At 49.2% G+C, this 19165-nt stretch overlaps 11 protein-coding genes across 11 annotated transcripts; 4 read left to right on the forward strand and 7 right to left on the reverse strand.

Moving 5' to 3' along the window:
• Window positions 1-325: 325 nt before the first annotated feature.
• YALI1_F11186g (uncharacterized protein) lies at window positions 326-2344 on the reverse strand (the record flags this gene model as incomplete). Its single annotated transcript, XM_505135.3, has 1 exon — window positions 326-2344. One exon carries the CDS (start codon window positions 2342-2344, stop codon window positions 326-328), a length of 2019 nt encoding a protein of 672 aa, XP_505135.3.
• An 804-nt stretch (window positions 2345-3148) lies between these two features.
• YALI1_F11199g (uncharacterized protein) lies at window positions 3149-3679 on the reverse strand (the record flags this gene model as incomplete). Its single annotated transcript, XM_505136.3, has 1 exon — window positions 3149-3679. The coding sequence occupies one exon, from the start codon at window positions 3677-3679 to the stop codon at window positions 3149-3151; it is 531 nt and encodes a 176-aa protein (XP_505136.1).
• Window positions 3680-4673: 994 nt separating this feature from the next.
• Window positions 4674-6140, reverse strand: YALI1_F11224g (uncharacterized protein; the record flags this gene model as incomplete). The annotated part of the gene is made up of 1 exon (XM_505137.3): window positions 4674-6140. One exon carries the CDS (start codon window positions 6138-6140, stop codon window positions 4674-4676), a length of 1467 nt encoding a protein of 488 aa, XP_505137.1.
• A 770-nt stretch (window positions 6141-6910) lies between these two features.
• On the reverse strand, window positions 6911-8071 carry YALI1_F11243g (uncharacterized protein; the record flags this gene model as incomplete). The annotated part of the gene is made up of 1 exon (XM_505138.3): window positions 6911-8071. The coding sequence occupies one exon, from the start codon at window positions 8069-8071 to the stop codon at window positions 6911-6913; it is 1161 nt and encodes a 386-aa protein (XP_505138.3).
• A 1743-nt stretch (window positions 8072-9814) lies between these two features.
• Window positions 9815-10810, forward strand: YALI1_F11261g (uncharacterized protein; the record flags this gene model as incomplete). The annotated part of the gene is made up of 2 exons (XM_505139.3): window positions 9815-9926; window positions 9993-10810. The coding sequence occupies 2 exons, from the start codon at window positions 9815-9817 to the stop codon at window positions 10808-10810; spliced, it is 930 nt and encodes a 309-aa protein (XP_505139.3).
• Window positions 10811-11481: 671 nt separating this feature from the next.
• Window positions 11482-12441, forward strand: YALI1_F11277g (uncharacterized protein; the record flags this gene model as incomplete). The annotated part of the gene is made up of 4 exons (XM_068283293.1): window positions 11482-11514; window positions 11610-11738; window positions 11794-11900; window positions 11952-12441. The coding sequence occupies 4 exons, from the start codon at window positions 11482-11484 to the stop codon at window positions 12439-12441; spliced, it is 759 nt and encodes a 252-aa protein (XP_068139394.1).
• Window positions 12442-12903: 462 nt separating this feature from the next.
• YALI1_F11292g (uncharacterized protein) lies at window positions 12904-13983 on the forward strand (the record flags this gene model as incomplete). The annotated part of the gene is made up of 2 exons (XM_068283294.1): window positions 12904-12975; window positions 13126-13983. 2 exons carry the CDS (start codon window positions 12904-12906, stop codon window positions 13981-13983), a joined length of 930 nt encoding a protein of 309 aa, XP_068139395.1.
• Window positions 13984-14093: 110 nt separating this feature from the next.
• YALI1_F11308g (uncharacterized protein) lies at window positions 14094-14640 on the reverse strand (the record flags this gene model as incomplete). The annotated part of the gene is made up of 2 exons (XM_505142.4): window positions 14094-14526; window positions 14576-14640. The coding sequence occupies 2 exons, from the start codon at window positions 14638-14640 to the stop codon at window positions 14094-14096; spliced, it is 498 nt and encodes a 165-aa protein (XP_505142.4).
• Window positions 14641-15083: 443 nt separating this feature from the next.
• On the forward strand, window positions 15084-15800 carry YALI1_F11313g (uncharacterized protein; the record flags this gene model as incomplete). Its single annotated transcript, XM_505143.3, has 2 exons — window positions 15084-15206; window positions 15270-15800. The coding sequence occupies 2 exons, from the start codon at window positions 15084-15086 to the stop codon at window positions 15798-15800; spliced, it is 654 nt and encodes a 217-aa protein (XP_505143.1).
• Window positions 15801-15917: 117 nt separating this feature from the next.
• Window positions 15918-16745, reverse strand: YALI1_F11330g (uncharacterized protein; the record flags this gene model as incomplete). Its single annotated transcript, XM_505144.3, has 1 exon — window positions 15918-16745. The coding sequence occupies one exon, from the start codon at window positions 16743-16745 to the stop codon at window positions 15918-15920; it is 828 nt and encodes a 275-aa protein (XP_505144.1).
• A 508-nt stretch (window positions 16746-17253) lies between these two features.
• On the reverse strand, window positions 17254-18379 carry YALI1_F11337g (uncharacterized protein; the record flags this gene model as incomplete). The annotated part of the gene is made up of 2 exons (XM_068283295.1): window positions 17254-17454; window positions 18377-18379. The coding sequence occupies 2 exons, from the start codon at window positions 18377-18379 to the stop codon at window positions 17254-17256; spliced, it is 204 nt and encodes a 67-aa protein (XP_068139396.1).
• Between the last annotated feature and the right edge of the window lie 786 nt (window positions 18380-19165).

Genomic DNA, 19165 nt, shown 5'->3' on the forward strand with positions numbered 1-19165 from the left:
GGCTGTTTGAAACCGTCCAGACACTGTTGTTTGCACTGTTCTGGCACTTGTGACAGGTCCAAGAAGTAATGATATTATTTTGGTGACATTCATTAATGGGCCGCGAAATCATATACGAGGGTGGTATGTACAGATGGTTGAATTTTATATAAATAGGGAAGTGTGATGTGAGGCAGCATCTTGGGCTGTCAACCGCTTGTTTTTGAGTTGCTTGTACTGTAGATACTACTTGCGGTATAGTAGTTGCTGTTTCAGTAATGATTGTGGACTTGTTTTGGGACTGTTTGTAATACTGCTTTGATCACATTTGGTGTCTCTCCGAGAGTCACAGTAGAGCCAGGCACGTACCCTGAATGATGGACTCCTTCCTGATTGAGGCCATTGCGTCGTCCGTGCTGTCTCCACTCTCTATATCCAGCAACAATTGCTGAATGTGACCAAACACTGATTTGTGCTTCTTTAGCCATGCCATTGTACGCGAGTGTTCTCCAAGCAGCTGTTCCAGGGTGGTCATTGTGTCCAGCCTGGTGAAATCCACCCACAGAGGTCGGCAGACATCAAAGTCTAGAAATGCAGCTACCAGATGGAGAATGTTGAGGTTGGCATGCCGTTTGGTCAATTGTTGTAGATTGGCACACTCGGCACGACTCAGCAGACACACAGACAGTTTCACCTGAAGTAGTACGGTCCACAGGTTAGAGAGGGTTTGGAGGTCCCCTTTTGATTGAATAACAGTTGGTTTCACGACCAGATGGAACTGCCTCAATGTTTCAATGATAGATATGGGTTCAGAAGACGAAACGTGAACTCTCACAGCGCTGTCCAGCTCGTAGTTGATGTATCGTTGCGATCTCCACATGGTAGAGCCTCCCATTATTTCCTGGACCATCCATTCAGCAAAGGAAGTCATGGCTGTGGAAAAGAAGCAAGAATGGGATAGAGACTCCAGAGTAGTGCTGAACACATTCTGCTTGTGCATTTCACGCACAATATGCGCCGAGATATGCTGGTACCTGTGTCGTAGCTCCACTTGGAGGTTGAGTAGCAGCTCGTCCGGACAGTCCCCCTCCAGAGCGACTTCTTTCTCGTCAGCAAGTGTGATGTTGGAGCCCAAAGCAAACATTTGAGCTTCATAGATTTGCGTCATGAGGTGGACATAGGCTTGAGATGCGGCAGCCGTTGTTTTCGGAGCTCTTTTAGCCGTCAAAATGTCACGCAATACAGCCTTGTACAGCTTGTGGAAAAGTTTCATCGTTTTGGAATCGAGGGTCCTCGATCTGGTATCGTCGAAAGCATCCAACAACAGCCCTGGGTCGGCCCTGTAGTCCATCTTGGAGCTCAGGATAGCAGAAAGAGCCAGTACCGGAGCTAGACGAGTAGAAACTGTGCTTCTAAAGTCGTTGAGAGAAACAGCCAGCCCCGATGTATCTTTATTCAGATAAGCAATTTCCACGCTGTAGAGCCATTGATGAATGTCTCTCATCAGGTCAACCAATTCTTGAACAAAACAGGACAGTTTAGGAAGGCTTGATGACTCCAGCTGAAGGGTCACGTCTCTCAACACGTCCAAAGAAGCAGAAATTTCTACAATCTGCTCCACATGACCAGCATAATCCGGTCCAATGTTGCATTCGAGACCTTGCAACAAGAAAAGGCACTCTCTGATCAATGTTATTTGAGAGGGAGCCCATTCAGTCTCCAAAGTCTTGATGACAGTCTCTTTAGAAGACAGAGTGAAATCCTGTAACGATAGAGGAACTCCTGTATCGTCATCCAAAGGAGGAGTACTGATAGCATCGTCTCCTGCAGGTTCCATATCGTGATCCTCATGCTCCTCTTCTGAATCAGTGAACCCTCTCAGTTCCTCATTTTCAAAGTTCCAATGGTCTCCTTCAAATGGTACTTCATCTGACACTCCGTCCAAAGGCTCCTGTTCCTTTGTTGGCGGTCCAACGCGTTTAAGCGGAACTTCCACTACGCGTTTCTTGATCGGCTGATCTTCTGGACGCCCCAATGTCAACAGAAACACCTTGAGCATGTGGTAAACGGGCTGGTCGTCTAGAACACGCATATCTTCGAGTTGGGCAATCAGACTCTCCAGCTTGGAGGCGATATCGGCCCGTCCAATGGCGTAATAGCCCTCCGCTATGCTTTCGTAGGACTGTTTCACGTCGTCGGAAAACGTAGCTGGGTGCATTTTTTTAGCCGTCGCGTTGGCCTGTTGCTTCTGAGCGTCTGTCAGAGGGCCGCCATGCAAATGCTCCGCCAACTGGGCTCCCGTAATCATGTTGTAGACGCGTAGTGATGAGATGAGAGTGGTTCGTGCGTGTATGCACCCTTCCATGCATCTTTTGTTGGCAGGATTACTTGGATTTTGTTGATAAGTTAAGTAACACCAACATAATGGAGTAAACAAGAGTTTCGCGTGTTTAAAAGTTCACGGAACATCTTCAATGGCAATTAAACCTCTTTACTGCATGGACCTACACCGTCCGTATCCTTGTCGACAACCCTTATCACTCCTTACTCGGACTCTCCTGAAGACAGCCCGCCCGTCACACCCCGGAAAGACGTCACTAAGGTAACCTTAAAAACGATAAACTCAAGGTACCCCACCAGTGTCGACGCCTTTTTTTTTGATCTAACAAGGTGCCAACGTGGTTGAAAAAAATGAGTCACGTGACTAAAGAAACTTTTCACTGGTGGCTCTGGCCTATTTGTGTGCACAAAATCATGACCATTTCAGCTTCTGTGCGCGTACAAGACCTGTGGTTGGCACCATCTATCTGAATCTCCAAGAACTCTAATTTCTCGACCTGAGGGCACGGATTAATAATGAAGAACCTTATGCGTGTCGAGGCGAAATCGGAGCTAGCCGGATATGATGTGAATTGATCCAGTTTTTTATGTTTGTCGAGGTTTGAAGAAGCATTTGTCATGAAATATCGACGAGATTTATGTTTCTTTTCATTCTCTGAAAGCACTTATGGGAAGAGTGTCCATTTCTAGCACTCTTAACACATCCTACAGTAGCACTCAGCACTGGTGTAGAATGCACACCAAGAGATCACATAGCTACTCGTACTTTTACATTGGCGTTGTAGTCATGGGGGCCCATCGTTAATTTCACATTCAATCATGACATCATTTATTCAACATCAGATAGAACCTTTTGCTCCACCTGATCAGGGTCCAGGTTATCCGTGTAAACGGGAAAACACTGGCCATTCTGGTCCTTCAGCTCGTCTTCCTTGGGCACCTCCATGGCCTCGAACTGGCTTCTGACCATGCCACTTTTCATGAAATGGCCCTTTCTACCGGTCACCCGCTTGGTGATCTCCTCTTCAGAGCCGTACAGGAACACCACAACCATGCGGATGTCCTTATCCAGAGTTTCCCGCACCAGGTCCCGGTACTTCTTCTTGAGAATGGAGCATGTAATGACGGCGTTCTTGTTGTGTTTGTCCTTGATTTCGGCCTCTCCATGTTTGGCAATGTCCTGTAGCCAGCCCCATCGATCGTCATCGTTCAGCGGCTCGCCACGGGCCATTTTGTCGACATTGGCCTTTGGATGGAGCTCATCTCCCTCGACAAACGGACACTGGAGATGCTTGGCCAGCGCTTCAGCCACAGTCGATTTTCCGGTGCCACAGGGACCCCCAACGATAAACAGAGTCATGATAAAGCAAGTGCGAGTGTGCAAGTGTCTATTGCGAGACGATCAAGTGACGTTGAAGAGTCAGACATGCTTCCCCAGACACGAGCCAACAGTGCATGCATGGGCGGCGTTTGGGTTTGGCACTTGTTGAGTGGGGAGGTTTGTAAGGTGACGTCAGAGGGCAGTGCAGACGATCCAAATGACGGAATTTCAGTAAGATTGAGTCTGTTTACGCGATGGGAGCGATTTCGGTTGCGTGACTTCAAGAATAGTTGAACTGATGTCACTTCAGAGGCTTCTGTTCTTGTGCGGCCCGGACTAACTGTTTAAATAAGGTTTCTGTAAGACTACCGCTACTACTGCTTGTATTGTGGATGTCTCGAGTTGCGTGTTGACCAGGTCTGAATGGGCTTATATTGTAACAGGATGCTATCTGGCCAACTTTTATAAACAAAACCTGATATTTCCTCAATCAGATGCGTTTTGATGGAGTTATATCCACCTCAGTTGCTGACGCGCATGTTTTTAGTTAAGGATAAATTGAAATGCCTGTAAGTATTATCCCAACTAATGCATCAAGGAAACATCATTTGCATACTTATAAGAATTAAAAAAAAAAAAAATAAAGATAGGCACGGTAAAGTACATACTCCATCGAACGAGACTGACAGACAAATTATATACCTCTTGAAGCAGATTCAAAGAATGGACTCTAGACAAACCAATGGCGCCCTTCTACCTGTTTCCATACGCGCAATACAAACCATCAAACTTCGTTGCTACCGTGGTTGCTTGGTTGCTACTTGTACGAGCAATATACAAACGAGAGCATATTTAACCACTCGCGAGATGATGCAATATCAGAAGAGTGTAAAATGAACATCCACTGGGGATACGTAGTATACATCACCGTTCATTGCTATAGAGCTATAAACAATCGCTCTGATTGTCTGACAGCTCGACGATAGGAACATCGGCTGTCCTAGTTAACACAAGACCGAAAATACCCGCAGTTCTAGTCCAGAACCTCGACGAGAATACTGGCGTTCTTGAGTCCAGCCTCCTCCACGGTCTGGTCCAGCTTGGGGAAGAGCTTCTCTCGCGCACTGGTGAGCTCAAAATAGGTGCCTTGGACCTTTTCGAGGGTCTTGACAAATGCATAGATGGCCCGCACAGGATCCGAGGTTCGGATTCGTCGCACCACCCGCGATCCATCAGCCAGTCGAAGCTGGATTCGGGTAGTATCAGGCTCATTGGGAGGTTCTTCAGGGGCGTCAGGAATGATGGCCAAAAACTTGTCTTCATCAGAGTCAGCCTCTGGAGCTCCGGTAGCAGCAGAATCAGCCTCATTGCCGTCCAGATCAACCACCTCTGTCTCCTTGGCCTTACCCTTGCCGTCCACCTCAACCTCAACCTCCTCATCCACGTCGTGACCCTGTGACTTTCGCACCGCATACTCCAGCTGCTCCTCCTCGGTCATGCGGCTGACGGGCTTTGTGGTCTTGGTCTTGATGGGGTTCTTGTGGCCCTTCTCCAGCGAGTACCGACTCAAGAACTCGTACACGTCTTGCATCCAGTCTGCAGGCACCAGAGCCTTGCTCCACACCTTGACCTGCTCTCCCGTTCGCGGGTCCAGAATCGCAACGTGTGGGAAATCGTCAAACGGATACAGGTTTGTATAGTACTGGCCCTCGGGCGAGTCGCTGTCGTATTGCACAAACACAAAGTTTTCTCGAACCACGTCCTTGACGGCCTTGTCGGACCAAAAGTCCCGGTTCAGCACCTGGCACCGGAAGTCTGTCGTGTCGTGGATGCTTACCAGCAGCCATTTGGTCTGTTCTCGTGCAAACCGCCTGGCATCTTCGAAGCCTAAGATCTTCATGATATCGAAGGGTGGTTGGAACAGCTTGGCCAAGCGGTTCTGGTGAGCGGTCATTCGTGAGGGCTGGACACCAGTATCAACGGCTGTGCGCTGACGCCGAATGTTGGCCTCGTAGGGATCGTCGTCCTCTTCCTCGTCATCCGAGTCGATGATGATCATATCGTCTTCGTCTTCGTCGGCAGGCCGAAGTCGCTGACTAAATATGCCGGCAGGCCGTGATCCCGTGCCTCTGTAAGTTCCGGGGCCACCTGGAGCATGTTGTGGCAGGTAGTCGTTCTGCCAGCCTCCAAAACCGTCGTCATCGTCTCCTCCTACTAGAGTGTCTGTTCGTCGCTGGATGGCCTCTCGCACCTCGCCTCCATTGTTGGCGTACTCCTCCTCCTGCAGCTGGCGAGCGTAGGCATCGGCGTCGGTGTCGTCGTCGGCAGCGGCCCTAGAACCCCCTGAGGGCTCAGCTCCCCCCAAATCAGCTCCATCGTTCTCCAAATACAGAGTCACGGCACGCTCAAGATCGTTGTCGCAGACCTGGAGGTACCGCTCGGCCTTTTCGGTGGTTGCGGTCGTAATTGCGATGAAATTGCTGATCAGTTCGTCGTCCATCACGAGGTGTAGTGTGTGTTGTGTAGTGTGGTTCTATTGCTATGCGTAACCTCTACAAGTACCAGTTCACCTGGCCAGCGATGTTGGTGCAAGCAAGCTGATGAAGTTTATTTTGTGGCGTACTACCGGAGACTGACTCCATGGGCTGATTAGTAATATATGGAAGGGGGGGGGAAAGATTAGAATGCTTACTAATCACTGAGTGAGCTTTTCTTTATACCCCTTTTCCCTCAGTCTGTTTGCGACTTGGTGCTGTCATTCTTGTATCGTACTGGTGGCTACTGGTAATTCATTTCTCCCACATCTCTACAGCCACGCTGACTGACGTAATTTGTTTGAGAGAGGGGACGTAGAAAACACGAACGAAAGAGTTGTGTATAGAAATAAATGATGTTACTGATAGAGTCAATGTTTGGAGAGTAGAAATATCACCTAATTCTTGTCTTTTATGCCTTCCATGATCGCGTGGATGATATGGGAAAAACATCACTTTTAGCTCCCAAATTGTGGGGTAGTGATTAGACCATTCTTACCGTGTTTCACAACTATGGCACAAGTATGTACATACTGTACGAAAACATATTGTACGGGTAAATGTTGTTGGATGATCCTTCACACTACTTCCCTACGTAGGCGCTAAATAACCCTTCCCTTTACCCACCATTGGTTCCTACTCAGATCACCAACTGGCACCACTTCAACCCAACGCTAGATAGAGCCCCGCTCTTCTGTTGGATCGGTTCGATCTATAAATATTAATATACATAAGCCTACGCCTTGAGCCGCCGGTTGACATACCGCATGGAGTCCAGCAGAATCTGCAGCAGCTCCTCTACCTTGTCCATGTTGTGGGGGTCGTTTCTGTCGGTAAAGTAGCCAATGAGCTTGTGGGAGTCGGCCTCCATTTCCAACTCGGAGGACATGGAGGAGCCAGACACCTTGGTCAGGTCTGCTCGGAAACCGTCATAAAGGTACGAAATTCGGTCCTTTCGGCGTGTTCGACACACTCCCTGAGGAACGTCGTCTGTGGGGCTTTCAGTAGCTAGCGACAGACGAATGTCAAATGGGTCTGTGGGGCAATGGATCATAATGTGAGCAATGGCCTTTTTTCTGATTTTGGCCACTTGTCTGCCTGTGACATCGTCCCGTGTGATTCTCAGATTGCCCTTATCTTGTTGACCCTCGTAAATTTCATCTCTGTGGATCGTATGCTCTGTGCTCTTGATAAACTTGGGGTCTGCAGCGTCCAAAATGCGCTTGGCCTCTTCCAGCAGCGATTCGGGCAGCTGTGACGAGAACGAACACTGGGCCTGGACATACTGCTGGTTGACCACGGCCTCGGTGACAATAGGCAGGTCTAGCCGAGCCCGATCAGCGCCGGCCTTCTTGTGCTGAATAGTACCAATCTTGGCCTCCAGTTCGACCGTCTGAAGCTGCTCCGGCGACATGGTGGACAGATGAGCATGCAACCATGAAGTCACCGTTCGAGTGACGCTTTCAAACGGCTTGATGCCCGATATCGATGGAGGACAGCCTGTGATGGTGGTAGTGGAGGAAGCTGGTAGGGCACGTGATCCCCCTGATTGCCGCTCCATTCTCGGGTCTCGTCGATCTTGTCTGTGAGGGGGAGGTCTGTGGTCTCTCTCGGCATGTCTCCCCGTACCCTGCCACTTGGTGGCCCAGATGGGAGGCCGTGAGTACCGGCGGGGCTTGTGGTTGACCGCAGCGGCGGCGTCTTCGTCATCGTCGTCTTCGCCGCTCTCCATCTCGTTGGTCAGCTGTTGCGCCAAATCGCTGGTGCTGGAGGCCTTGGAGTCTGGCCGGTCGTCACTGGACGGTAGGCCGGTGGGTGGGCTGTTGAGAAGCGATTTAACCGAGGTGCGACGCGAGTCGGACCCATTATCGTCGTTGATCATCTTGCCAATGTCCATATCGGACTTTTGCGCAAGGGAAGAGATGTTGGTAACGAGTGTGATGTTGAGTGGTGGAGGTGAGTGTGTACAACGAGTGGTGTTGTCTGGGTGTCGGTTCGTTTGCAAACACTAACGGAGACTTGGAACAGCAAGTCGGGCTCGAGATAACAGTTGCAGATCAGATTCAGACCAAGTAAACGGGATTTGGCACTTCCTCCAGATGCTCATGTGAGTCGACTGTGTTTTTGCACCCGGCCGAAACTTTGTTAACCACTGTTTTTTCAAAGGCTGGCAGCCAGCCCACCCCATGAAGTGGGGACGATGGAGAGAGGGTTGATGAAGTCACGTGAGCCGAAATTGATTGGAGAACAGATTTTTTTTCTACAGTCGGATTTTGAACAACGGACACTATCCAGCGGATCGGTCCTTACCCTGAGTCATGAGTTGATATCCAATGTATGCTGCATCCAGATGATGGGAGTGGTGGGTAGTGGGGTCACGTGACTACTAAAGTTGGGCAACGGGCTGGTACCTGGGTGTTGCGGACATGCTATAGAGAAAGTGGTGGAGGGAAGGGGTGTTATTTTTGATTGTTTAGCAAAAATGGAGGTGTTGTTTTATTGGCTCGTGTCCTGTGTGGTTCGTGAGGTTCTCGTTCTCGTGATGCTCTTCTGGGTTGGTAACTGATTAGTATACAGGCAGGATATATTGGTTCCACCTGTGGAGCTATCGAACAATGGATAGAGATGATTGTTGTGTGTATTTTTGCCGGTTTAATCGGTCAAAAGTGATTTAGCCACTCTATGAATGGTTGGAGAGGTCGTCTGAGGTCGTCTGAGGTCGTCTATTGTCTTGTATTAGTGGGCAGACTGGTGTAGAGTCTGCTATTACGTAATATGTACGATCAACATAGAGGGAAGTAATTTATGTCTCTACCATACCTCCTCATAGAGCTTCCAAAAAAGATACATGAAAAGTAATAGAGAAGACTCGCATTTAAATCGCGTGCTTACCAATCTCCGACATTTCCCTTCTCAATCCACCGACTCTACGTCGTTGGTGACACCCCTGTTTTGTCGGTCAAGAGTCGCCCTACAAGCAAGTACGATAGGGTAGTACCACTCTAAATTAACAACTGGACCCTGAGTGAAAATCCGGCTCAAAATTGTAGTACAGTAATACAATTTAGTGGCTATTGTGCCAACCTCGAAGAAGCGGTCTTTTTTTCTGCAGGTCTGAGAAATCCCCCCCAAAATCCCTCGTTCCATTCCATCTGATACATCTTGCTCCCAAACTGTTTCAGAACCACACGCACAGTGCAACAGAGCGCGGTTTCACATTGCCCGTATACAGGACGTGCAGAGGTTAGAGTGGTACGCACCCGCTGACACATTGACGTCATTGCAATGCAACCTAAATGTACGAGTTTCTATAATTGGGAGTGTTTTTGAGGAGTTTCAAAGAAGGTGTTGTGGGGGGACTGGAGACACAAAAAGTGGTGGTGGGGGGATATATAGCTGTCAGAATCCGCCTGGTGTTTTTTTTGTTCCTTCCTTGTATCTCTTCCCAATCATTTCCTATGGTGTTGTTTGGAGCAAAGTGTGACCTTTTAAGAATCTCTCCCCCCCCACACCCACTTTGCGTTTGGGTCTGCAGTCCACCCAATACACCTTTTTGAACCACATCGCACAGCTTGTTTCGGGTACGACCGCCAAAAAAAACACCAAAAACACGCATCGGTGTTAAGAGAGGTTTTGCATCATGACGACTCTCAAGGCACTGCCGCTCACGTGCTCGGGCCACTCACGGCCAGTCACACACGTGAGCTTTGGGGAAATTGAAAACCGCCCGTTTCTGATTTCCGCCTGTAAGGGTGAGTACTAGGAAAAGTGGACAACCGTGGACGCCAAAAGGGACGGCAAAGGACAAGCTAACCTAGACGCGCTACCCATTCTGCGCAATGGCGCAACCGGTGACTGGATTGGCACCTACTTGGGTCACAAGGGCTCGACCTGGTGTTCTCGGATGAGCCAGGGAGGAGATAGAGACAGCACGCTGGTGTGCACCGCATCGGCCGATTTCACATGCAAAATCTGGCGCGCGGCCACCGGAGAAGAGCTGCATAGCATAGAGCACCCCCACATTGTGCGGAGCTGCTGTTTTTCGCAGTCCGGCAAGCTGCTGGCCACCAGTTGTCAAGATGGCCATGTTCGCGTCTATCAACTCAAGGACGACAAGTACCAACAGACACACTGCATCAAAACCATGTCAAAGACGGTGTTGTGGGTCCAGGACGCCTCCGAGCCGCTACTGATAGTGTGCACATCCAAGGGCATTGAGTGGTGGAGTGTGAAGGACACGTCCGAGCCCATGCTCAAGGGCCAGGTTTCGCTAGGGGACACTCCGGGGCCGTTTGAGATTAGTGGTGGGCTTCTGGTTGGTCCGGCTGGAAACCAGGTCTATGTTCTGGACTCTTTGACAAGAGAAGTGCTCAAGTGCCACAAGCTGGACTACAATGTATCTGCTGTGGCCGTGTCTCCGGATCGAGATGTCTTTCAAACAGGCAACTCGGGGGATACGTGGGTTCGGGTGCACAGGTATGAGACCGGGGAGCTGGTGGACACCTGGAAGGGCCACCATGGACCGGTTCATACAGTAGCATATTCGCCCAATGGCGACATTTCGGCCACAGGAAGCGAGGACGGAACCGTCCGACTGTGGAAAATTCGCGACGGTCCGTTTGGGCTCTGGAGATGAAGAGAATGATAATAATGAGGTGGAGACTGCTGGGTAGCTCAATAGCGCGCATGTATCATAGTGAGAGGTGGAACCGGAACCAGCAGTTTAAGAGAGGCGGCTACATAATAATTAATGGATGGAAGGAAGGGGATGAAAGAACGCACTGTAGTTTTCAAGTGTCCTAGCGTAGATCGTAGACACTACGTAAAGTCTTCCACGCCAGACATCTCTACCCCTTAGTGATAGGTTGTAATCTACTTGTTAGTTATAGAGAGGGTATGGAGACATTCTTAGAGCAGTCTGATATCTGGATCAATGGCTTGGCTGCTTGGCTTTTTATGTCATAAAGTCCTTTCCGTGTACAATAGGTGTCGTTGAGGTTGTGAATAATTTGTTTGACATGCCAAGTAACTTTGTTGGTATCAGATAATGGGTGGGGCTGCGGGTTGCGCCCGAAAACGACATGTTGTTGTCAGAGTAACATGATGCAGTGATCAATGTCATCAAAGGCATGTTTTGGCACACGTTCTCATACTCTTTTATCTCTTCTTACTTGATTCACACATCGTCATTTGCCCCGTTCTCTAGTTGAGCTACTCTTCGCGGCATAACACGACTCTCCTCCACCATACACATCACCAGACAACTAAGTTCGCTCCCAAACAACTTGCACACATCACAACGACACGATGGATCAGGCCCTGGACGAGATTATTGCACAGGTGAGTTTTGAGCGGAGGGACAGAGGGGATCATGGGAACCCGAGACATGTCAAGTGTCGTGATCCGCACGATTTGATGACCTAGAACTAACGCAGCCTTCGCGACGAGTGAGTGATAGCCATGATATGATGGTGACGACATACACTGAGAGACGACACGAGACTTGGACACAATATCAGTTAGAGTCAGAAACAGACAGACACAAACACAATGACAATCTGCTTGTGACAGATTTACTGCACATACTAACGACAGGACGACCGACCTCCTCGACCAGAGCGAAGTCGACGGTCGGATCGAGGCGATCGACGAGGCCGTGACTACGACGACAGACGATCCGCACGGGGTCGAGGCGACCGGGAACGGGGCCGGTTTGTCGACAAGAGGTGAGTACACCGGAGATGGGACGATTCAAGGCAATGATGACTAACACACAGATATCGAGACGCGCTGCCAAACACAGTGCTGCTCATCAGAAACCTGCACTACGAACTGACGGAAAACGACCTCTACGATCTGTTCAACAAGGTGGGCCGAGTCGACGACGTGGAGATCCACTACGACCGGTCAGGCCGGTCGCTCGGAGACGCCAATGTGGTGTTTTCTCGACCAGAAGACGCTCAGGATGCCATCGACAAGTTTGACGGCAAGCGTGCAGCAGGACTCAAGATCGAGGTCAAGATTGACCACCGGCGAGACCCCGCTCTCGATCTCTCCGAGCGATTCGGACCCCGGGACAGATCTCTTTCCCCGGGACGAGATCGACCCTACGGCGGCTACAGAGAGGACCGACCTCCACGACGAGGACGAGGTGGACGAGGTGGACGAGGCCGACGCGAGGGAGGATCATCAACTGGCCGAATCCCCAAGGAGAAAAAGACTGTCGAGGAACTGGATGCCGAGCTCGACAGTTATATGCAGGATTAGATTTTTGCATACGTGTAATATATTGATTATGATGGATGACGTGAGGTAGATGATGGACATGGGTGCAGGAGACATGGTGGTTTCTGTGTCTTTGACTGGATCAATGTGTTTTACATGAGTTCGACTTGTATGCGCTTGTTACATCGTATGTACTCCTGAAGACAGTTGTATGTTCTTACGGTAGAGTATCAGGAGCATATAAAGTGGTACTGTTGAAGTAGCAGGCAGGTAAAAAGCCATGAATCGATAAATCGAGAGTTTGAAATGCATTTGCGACTTTTCTTCTGTCACACCCCAATGATTTTTCTTGCTTGTGGATTTCCGTGGAGATTGGTACATTGACTAGATCGTAGTAGCTACCTACAGAATGTACCATGTGTGATAGTGTAGGCATGTGTTTGACAAGATATTGTTAGTCAGAAAACAATAAATATATAATACATGTTTCAATCACCACAAGCAATGTTTAAAACTCCGTTTTTCCCATCCCATGCCCTGATCAGCCCGACATTTCTGCTCAATCGCGGCTGGTGCGTGGGTTGCGTCCTAGACGTCCTGATAGTCAATTCAACATAGACCTCGAACCGTTCATGTTGACAACTTGACTTTACTACTCCCGGTACCGGTACCATGGCAGAAGTGAGTGGGTGATAACGGCGCTGATTCAGGCAATGGCTAACTCAGATTTTCATTGATACTCGATACAAACTGGGCGAGTGTCCTACATACGACTCCAGAGACAACTCTCTGGTCTGGACTGATATTCTAGGAGAGACTGTGCAACGGATCAATTATGACGAGCCGAACCAGGTTACGACTCACAAGACGCCTTGTTCGGTCGGATGCATTGGCTTGACAGAAACGCCTGGTGTATACATTGCTGGCACCAAGCAAGGAGTTGCTCTGCTGGATTTCAGACCGGGACAGCAACAACAGTTCAAGATGGTCCATTCATTTGACTCTCTCAATTTGGACGCCGATATTCGAGCCAACGATGGCACTGTGAGTCCCGATGGCAGGTTCTGGATCTCCACCATGGCTGAAGACGTGGATCAGAAGGTGGCTCCTCGAGGACGTCTGTTTGTCTATGACGGTCAGACGATAGAGGAGGTGTCTGGTTACGACGTTCACATTCCCAATGGAATGGGGTGGCTTGAAGGAACAGTTTCCGGGCCGTTTGTGTTCACAGACTCGGCCAATCATCGGCTTCTCAAGGACAAGAAGCCGTTCATTGAGATTGAGAACATTGAGGGCTGCTCCATGCACCCCGAGCCCGATGGACTGACACTTTCGGAAGATGGAGATATCTGGACTGCCCAGTTTGGTGCGTCTAGAGTGCGAAGGTACTCTCCGGAGGGCATTCTCAAGGATGAAATCAAGTTCCCTGCGGCCTGTATCACCTGTCCTACATTTGCCGGCAAGGACTACAATGAACTGATTGCCACTTCGTTCAACGATGACAAGGGAGAGGGAGGTAAGGTGTTCCGCGTGAAGTTGGAGGGGGTAAAGGGAGTTCCCAAGTATGTTTTCAAGTCTGCATAGAGAGCAGAGGTGGTGGGACTGAGTCGAAGTAATACTATATGCAAATGGCGAATTCAAATATACTGTAGTCGTTCAATGAAAATGCAATATGTTATGTATGCTCCTGTGTTCTAAATGTCCTTATCTTCCATCAGATCCAACGCTCTCTGACAGAATTCCTCAATGGCCTCGTTTTCGTTCTCTCCTCCTGCTCTCAGTTCCAGCAGACCGAGGTTGGCAATTTCCATGCGGCCCTCTTCGGTCGCCTCACGTGACAGTTTCGAATCCTTGAGCAGCGTGGCAATGTGTTTGAGATGTGTTTTGGTTGACTGGTATGACAGCAGTTTCTGGATCACCTCGTCCTTGATCAGGGGGTCGTATATGCTTAGTTTGGGGGTTGACGATCCTGTTGTGTCGTGATTTGGTTCTTGAGTTGTAGTTTCTGAGACTGCACCACTTTTCTCCGTGTTGTTGACGATTTTCTCCTTGGTGTCGGTGTCCTTCTCCTCCCTCACCTCATGCTTGTTATGATGTTCCTGCTTCTTGTAGCACACCAATGAGCAGCTGTGTTAGTAAGCTGAGCAGTTTCCCTTGGTTGTCGTGATATACTCACTACCTGGACTGGCACTTGGGACACGTGTACTTGGATTCCTGGTCGCAGAACGCACACTGGGTCATGGTAGATGCTCTTTTTGGGGCGGGTGCTGGTGGTGTATGTACAAGACCATTTCTCAATAAAAGGTTTGTGGTGATAATGCATAATTTTTTAGGCACAGAAAAAACGTGAAGGTTAAAGGCGATAACGGCGGGATGGTGTGGTTCTGAGACGTTTATAGGGCAGCGAAACAAGGCAGTAAGAGCCTGAAAGGTACGGAAATCGTGGGGGAAAACCGGCCTTCAACCACACCACTTGCCATTTAACGACAGCAGATCAACAATTTCCGCACGCCACCGCAGCCAAGCCCCCAGAGCAACCAAGCAGCCCGCCTCGGTTGGTGCCACCGCCACCCTTGTTCCGCAACGTTTAACTTTCATATTTCATCGCCAAGTCTCGCTTCATCTAAAAGATCAGACCCGGCCGGTTTTCAGACCCACAACAAAGTCGAAAGTCTCGGAAAAAGATGTCAATTCCCCAGTCTGACAACGAGAAGCAGATGGCACAAATCCACAAGGCGGTGGGTGGCACCCCCGAGGACGAGGACCAGGGAGGACTCCGATACGCCGCCTACGCCAGCCGAATCAGAGTGAGTATGACGGAATGGGGGAGATGATGAACACCTAGAACGTATAGATCAACGCTAACATAGACCATCTTGTCCGCCACCCATCGATATGTGGCCTACACTTCGGATATCGGCGAGTCTTTCCGACCTGTAGCCCATCCCAAACTCGTGTCCATGGCTTACGGCGTCTCCTGGGCTTACCTGATCGGAGACGTTGCCTACGAGAGTTGGAAGGCCCGACAGATCCAGCTGGGTCTGTACGTGCCCGGGGAGAAACCCTGGTCCAAGCCTCCCCATCTCACTGAACAGCAACGAGAGCAAATCTCCGAAGGAGCCAAGGACTGGCGTCTGGTGGGTTTCAAGCGAGCTGTTTTCCAGTCCATTGCCTCCATGGGTCTGCCTGCCTTCACCATCCACTCCACAGTCAAGTACACGGGTCTGGCTCTGAAAAACAACCCCAATAAGACCCTGCGAACCTATGGACCGGTGGCTCTGGGTCTGGGTATCGTTCCTGCTCTGCCCTACATGTTTGACGAGCCAGTCGAGCACGTGGTCGACTATGTGTTCGACAAGGGCGAGGCGCTCTACCACCAGACCTTCTCCAAGTCCAAGTAGGACTCATCTACTGGACGTTGTAAATTAGACAATAAATAACTATATACGAGCGTCGCGTAACCAATATGCCACAAGCCCATCTGTGTACCGTAACACCTGTGTCCTCCACTTGCTTATCTAACTGTACAAGTATCTCAGAACGTTGAATGCAAAGTTGACGGCCAGACCGGCGGTGATGGCTCGCTGCTGCCGCTTAGAAAACAGCGACTGCTCCTGCAAGAAATAAATAGAAAGAATTCCCAGAAATAGTCCCATGAGCATTCCAATGAGATCGCCGGCAAAGGTGCCTCCTCCAGGGTTGAGGTCAACGTTGGGCACTCCTCCAGCGTTCACTCCGTTGTCAATCCACTCTTCCTCCAGGTTCTGCATCTGTTCCAAATTGTTGTCCGACGTGATCCCGCCGTAAATGTTTCTAAACTGTCGTCGGAGGTCCGAGATTTCCTCCTCAGAAAAGCCCGCGGTTCTGAGTCGGTCGAAACCGCGCAGCTCGGGCAATGTAGACCGTTGTGGCTGTTCATCCACCTCTTCGGCCAGCTCCTGTTCACTCAGAGTGTCGCCGACAGAGCAATGCAGGTAAATGGAGGGCATGCCATCAACACCATTCTCTGGGTCCATCACCTTGACCACGTCGCGAGCAAATGAGGTGGAAGAAGACAGAAGTCGTCCCTGATTGATAAGCCGTAGTCGCTTCGACGTGACCAGTCCGCCGACTCGCAGCCGAATCTGCTGCTTGACCCAGCTCACGTTGATATGTCGCACATCGTTGACATCAATCACCAGGTCTGGAATGCCGTTGGAGAACCGAATGACCAACTTGGCAGCGTAGTTCTCAATGGGGATATTGGATGGAGAAGGAGAGCCGGGAGACGAGCCCGACGATGAGCCGCCGTCGCTGCTGTCACGTGACTTGCCCTTGTCCTGTTTCGCCGGGGTTGAGGTTTCCATCGTGTCTGTGTGTGTCTGTTTCTGTGTCTGGGTCTTGTCTGACGTTCTGGCTCCTCTGTTCGGCGCCCGATGGGATGATGTTAGGTAAGATTATGTATGATGGTTATAAGGTTGGCTGGGAGGAAATAAAATGATATTTAGTAGTATTTTTTGGTGGAATATTGGGGATAATTTCAGATAAATTAGAAACACGGTTTTTTGAAAAACAGATCCGTATTTACCTACACTTTTGGAACATTCTGGTATTATTTTCAGCTCATTCAGACAATATCTGAGCCACTTTTGAGACCCCCTCTTCCTCCACTTTTTCAGTCCATGCAAATCTCAGCACAAAAGTTACCCTACCTCAGACTCCACCGTGTATATATACCCGACCAACCCCCCAAAAAAGTTTCTCTCATTAGTGTGCGGCATCCTTGACAATTACCGTGTTGCTTACCTCTTAATTGTATGTTTTATTTTCTACTGAGAGGTAGGCGTCAGTTCAAGGAGAGATTAAATGGAAGGTCTACACTACTTCCTGTGTGCCCGTCTTAGTGCTCATTATCTGTTTAGTCGTGACCGCCCTTGCAAGTGGACAGCGTGGAGCAGATGAGGGCCGGTGGGTCATACATTCTTTTATATAAACCAACCAGAGTGTGATGCGTTGAGTGTCATATTCCAGGAGAGAGAGAGAGAGCAGTGATTGATGTGAAAAACATCCGTCAGACTTCAGTTATCGTCAACTTCAGTTTGCTACCCTCGTTATGATAATGCTGCTTATGTAAGCCGAACTTTTGCGACCTGGATACAAGTATGTACAGTTCGAGTACGTACGAGTACAAGTACCGGTACTGTTTGGTTTACAATATTTATCGAGTGTTTTACCAAGCAGAATCGGGTCCTCCTGTTTACTCTTGATAGATAACTGAATCTTTCTTGATGGGATGTCGAGGTGGAGCAGTAGGACTAGGACACATGTGAATGACTATACAAGTACTTGTAGAAGGTATGCAGAGAAGTCAGTTCGGACCCACGTTGAGTCACATATACAGCGTGTGTTAGTGTTCTTTTTGCTGCGGCTAGCTTGTATCTTGCCCTGACATTCTATGATGGGTCCGCGATGACGGCCACTTTTTGACAGTTGCTGTGGGACGCTATCAGAAATCTGGATCGGAGCCTAGTCGGCCGCTCCCTTCAATCATCCTTCAGCTATCTATCTGCCAACTGCTATCAGCCTTCAGACGGCCACTAGTACATATGGAAGCAGTATGGAACTGTGTCAGCATTTCTGCGCTCGCAAAGCGCGCGGGTTGCGCAGGGTGTAGTCAACTGTTCAAATTCCGTATCTACCAGTTGAAACATTATGGTTGTAGACGACGACATTGTCTTCCACCTCAAACTCGTACTGACACAAAAAAAACCTACGATCTATCCTCCTCCACCCTAAGACCTCATGTACTCCGCCATAATCACCTTTTTCTGACAAGTGCAGTCAAAAAGACGTCTGCAGAGTGAAGTAGTTGACCTGAGCAGGTAACAGATGTAAAAACGAAAAACTATTAACTCGGGCCACGCTAAACACCTGTCGGCATCCTGAGGTCGGCTGCCAATTCCGAGAAGCCAACGGGGAAGTGCTGTGGAGCACATACCATGTTCTCTGGAAGATCAAATGGGACAGGGACTTGAAAATGACAAAGATAGTCCTAAGAAAAGGAGGTCAGCAGTTGTTGTTTTACTTCTGCTCCTTGCTGCACTTCTTATCTTTAACTTGACTTGTTCCACAGTCACTTCCACAATCTGGTCGTTATTTGCTCCAAAAATTGTCTCCTCGGTTATGTCACACCACTGGCCACTTCCCAAATACGTTCCAGTGGGGTACAATGTGTTACAAGTACATGCTCCGACTGTCATTCGAGTTTATGAGTTGCTGACTTTTTACGTCCCTGTCAAATTTCACCAGCAGTAACAGATGTCGGACTGCAAAGTTTGCCCGCAGGCGGAATCTCACACTAGTCTATTGTTCTTTCACTGTCAACTAGCCGTATATGAGGTAGCTTCTCCCTGCTAGTACTAAGCTAACGCAGGTATTCATGTGCCTCTTATGTGGATCCATGCATATCATGGGCGGCAATTTAGAAAGACACTGTGGCTGTGTGTTTGCAGCTGGTTAAATGGTATTATCACATTTCTTTCGCTACATTTGTTAACTGTGGGACTTCAAAACCCCAATGCTTACTCCACCTGGCTGACATGAATGTAAAACTTACGATGCGTAGTAAATGAGGAAACGCTCTTTGACAAAATCGAGTGTCTAACACTTGTTGGGGGCATGATACTTGCCTTTTTGAACTTGTCGAGTCTCTGGCCGTCGATCCCCATGTGGTGCGGTAGATTGTTTGGATACCAGACAGAGACTAGACTTTCTTCCTCGCAACTCT

This window comes from Yarrowia lipolytica, chromosome 1F (assembly GCF_001761485.1).
Source record: "Yarrowia lipolytica chromosome 1F, complete sequence".
Classification (NCBI taxonomy): Eukaryota; Fungi; Ascomycota; class Dipodascomycetes; order Dipodascales; genus Yarrowia; species Yarrowia lipolytica.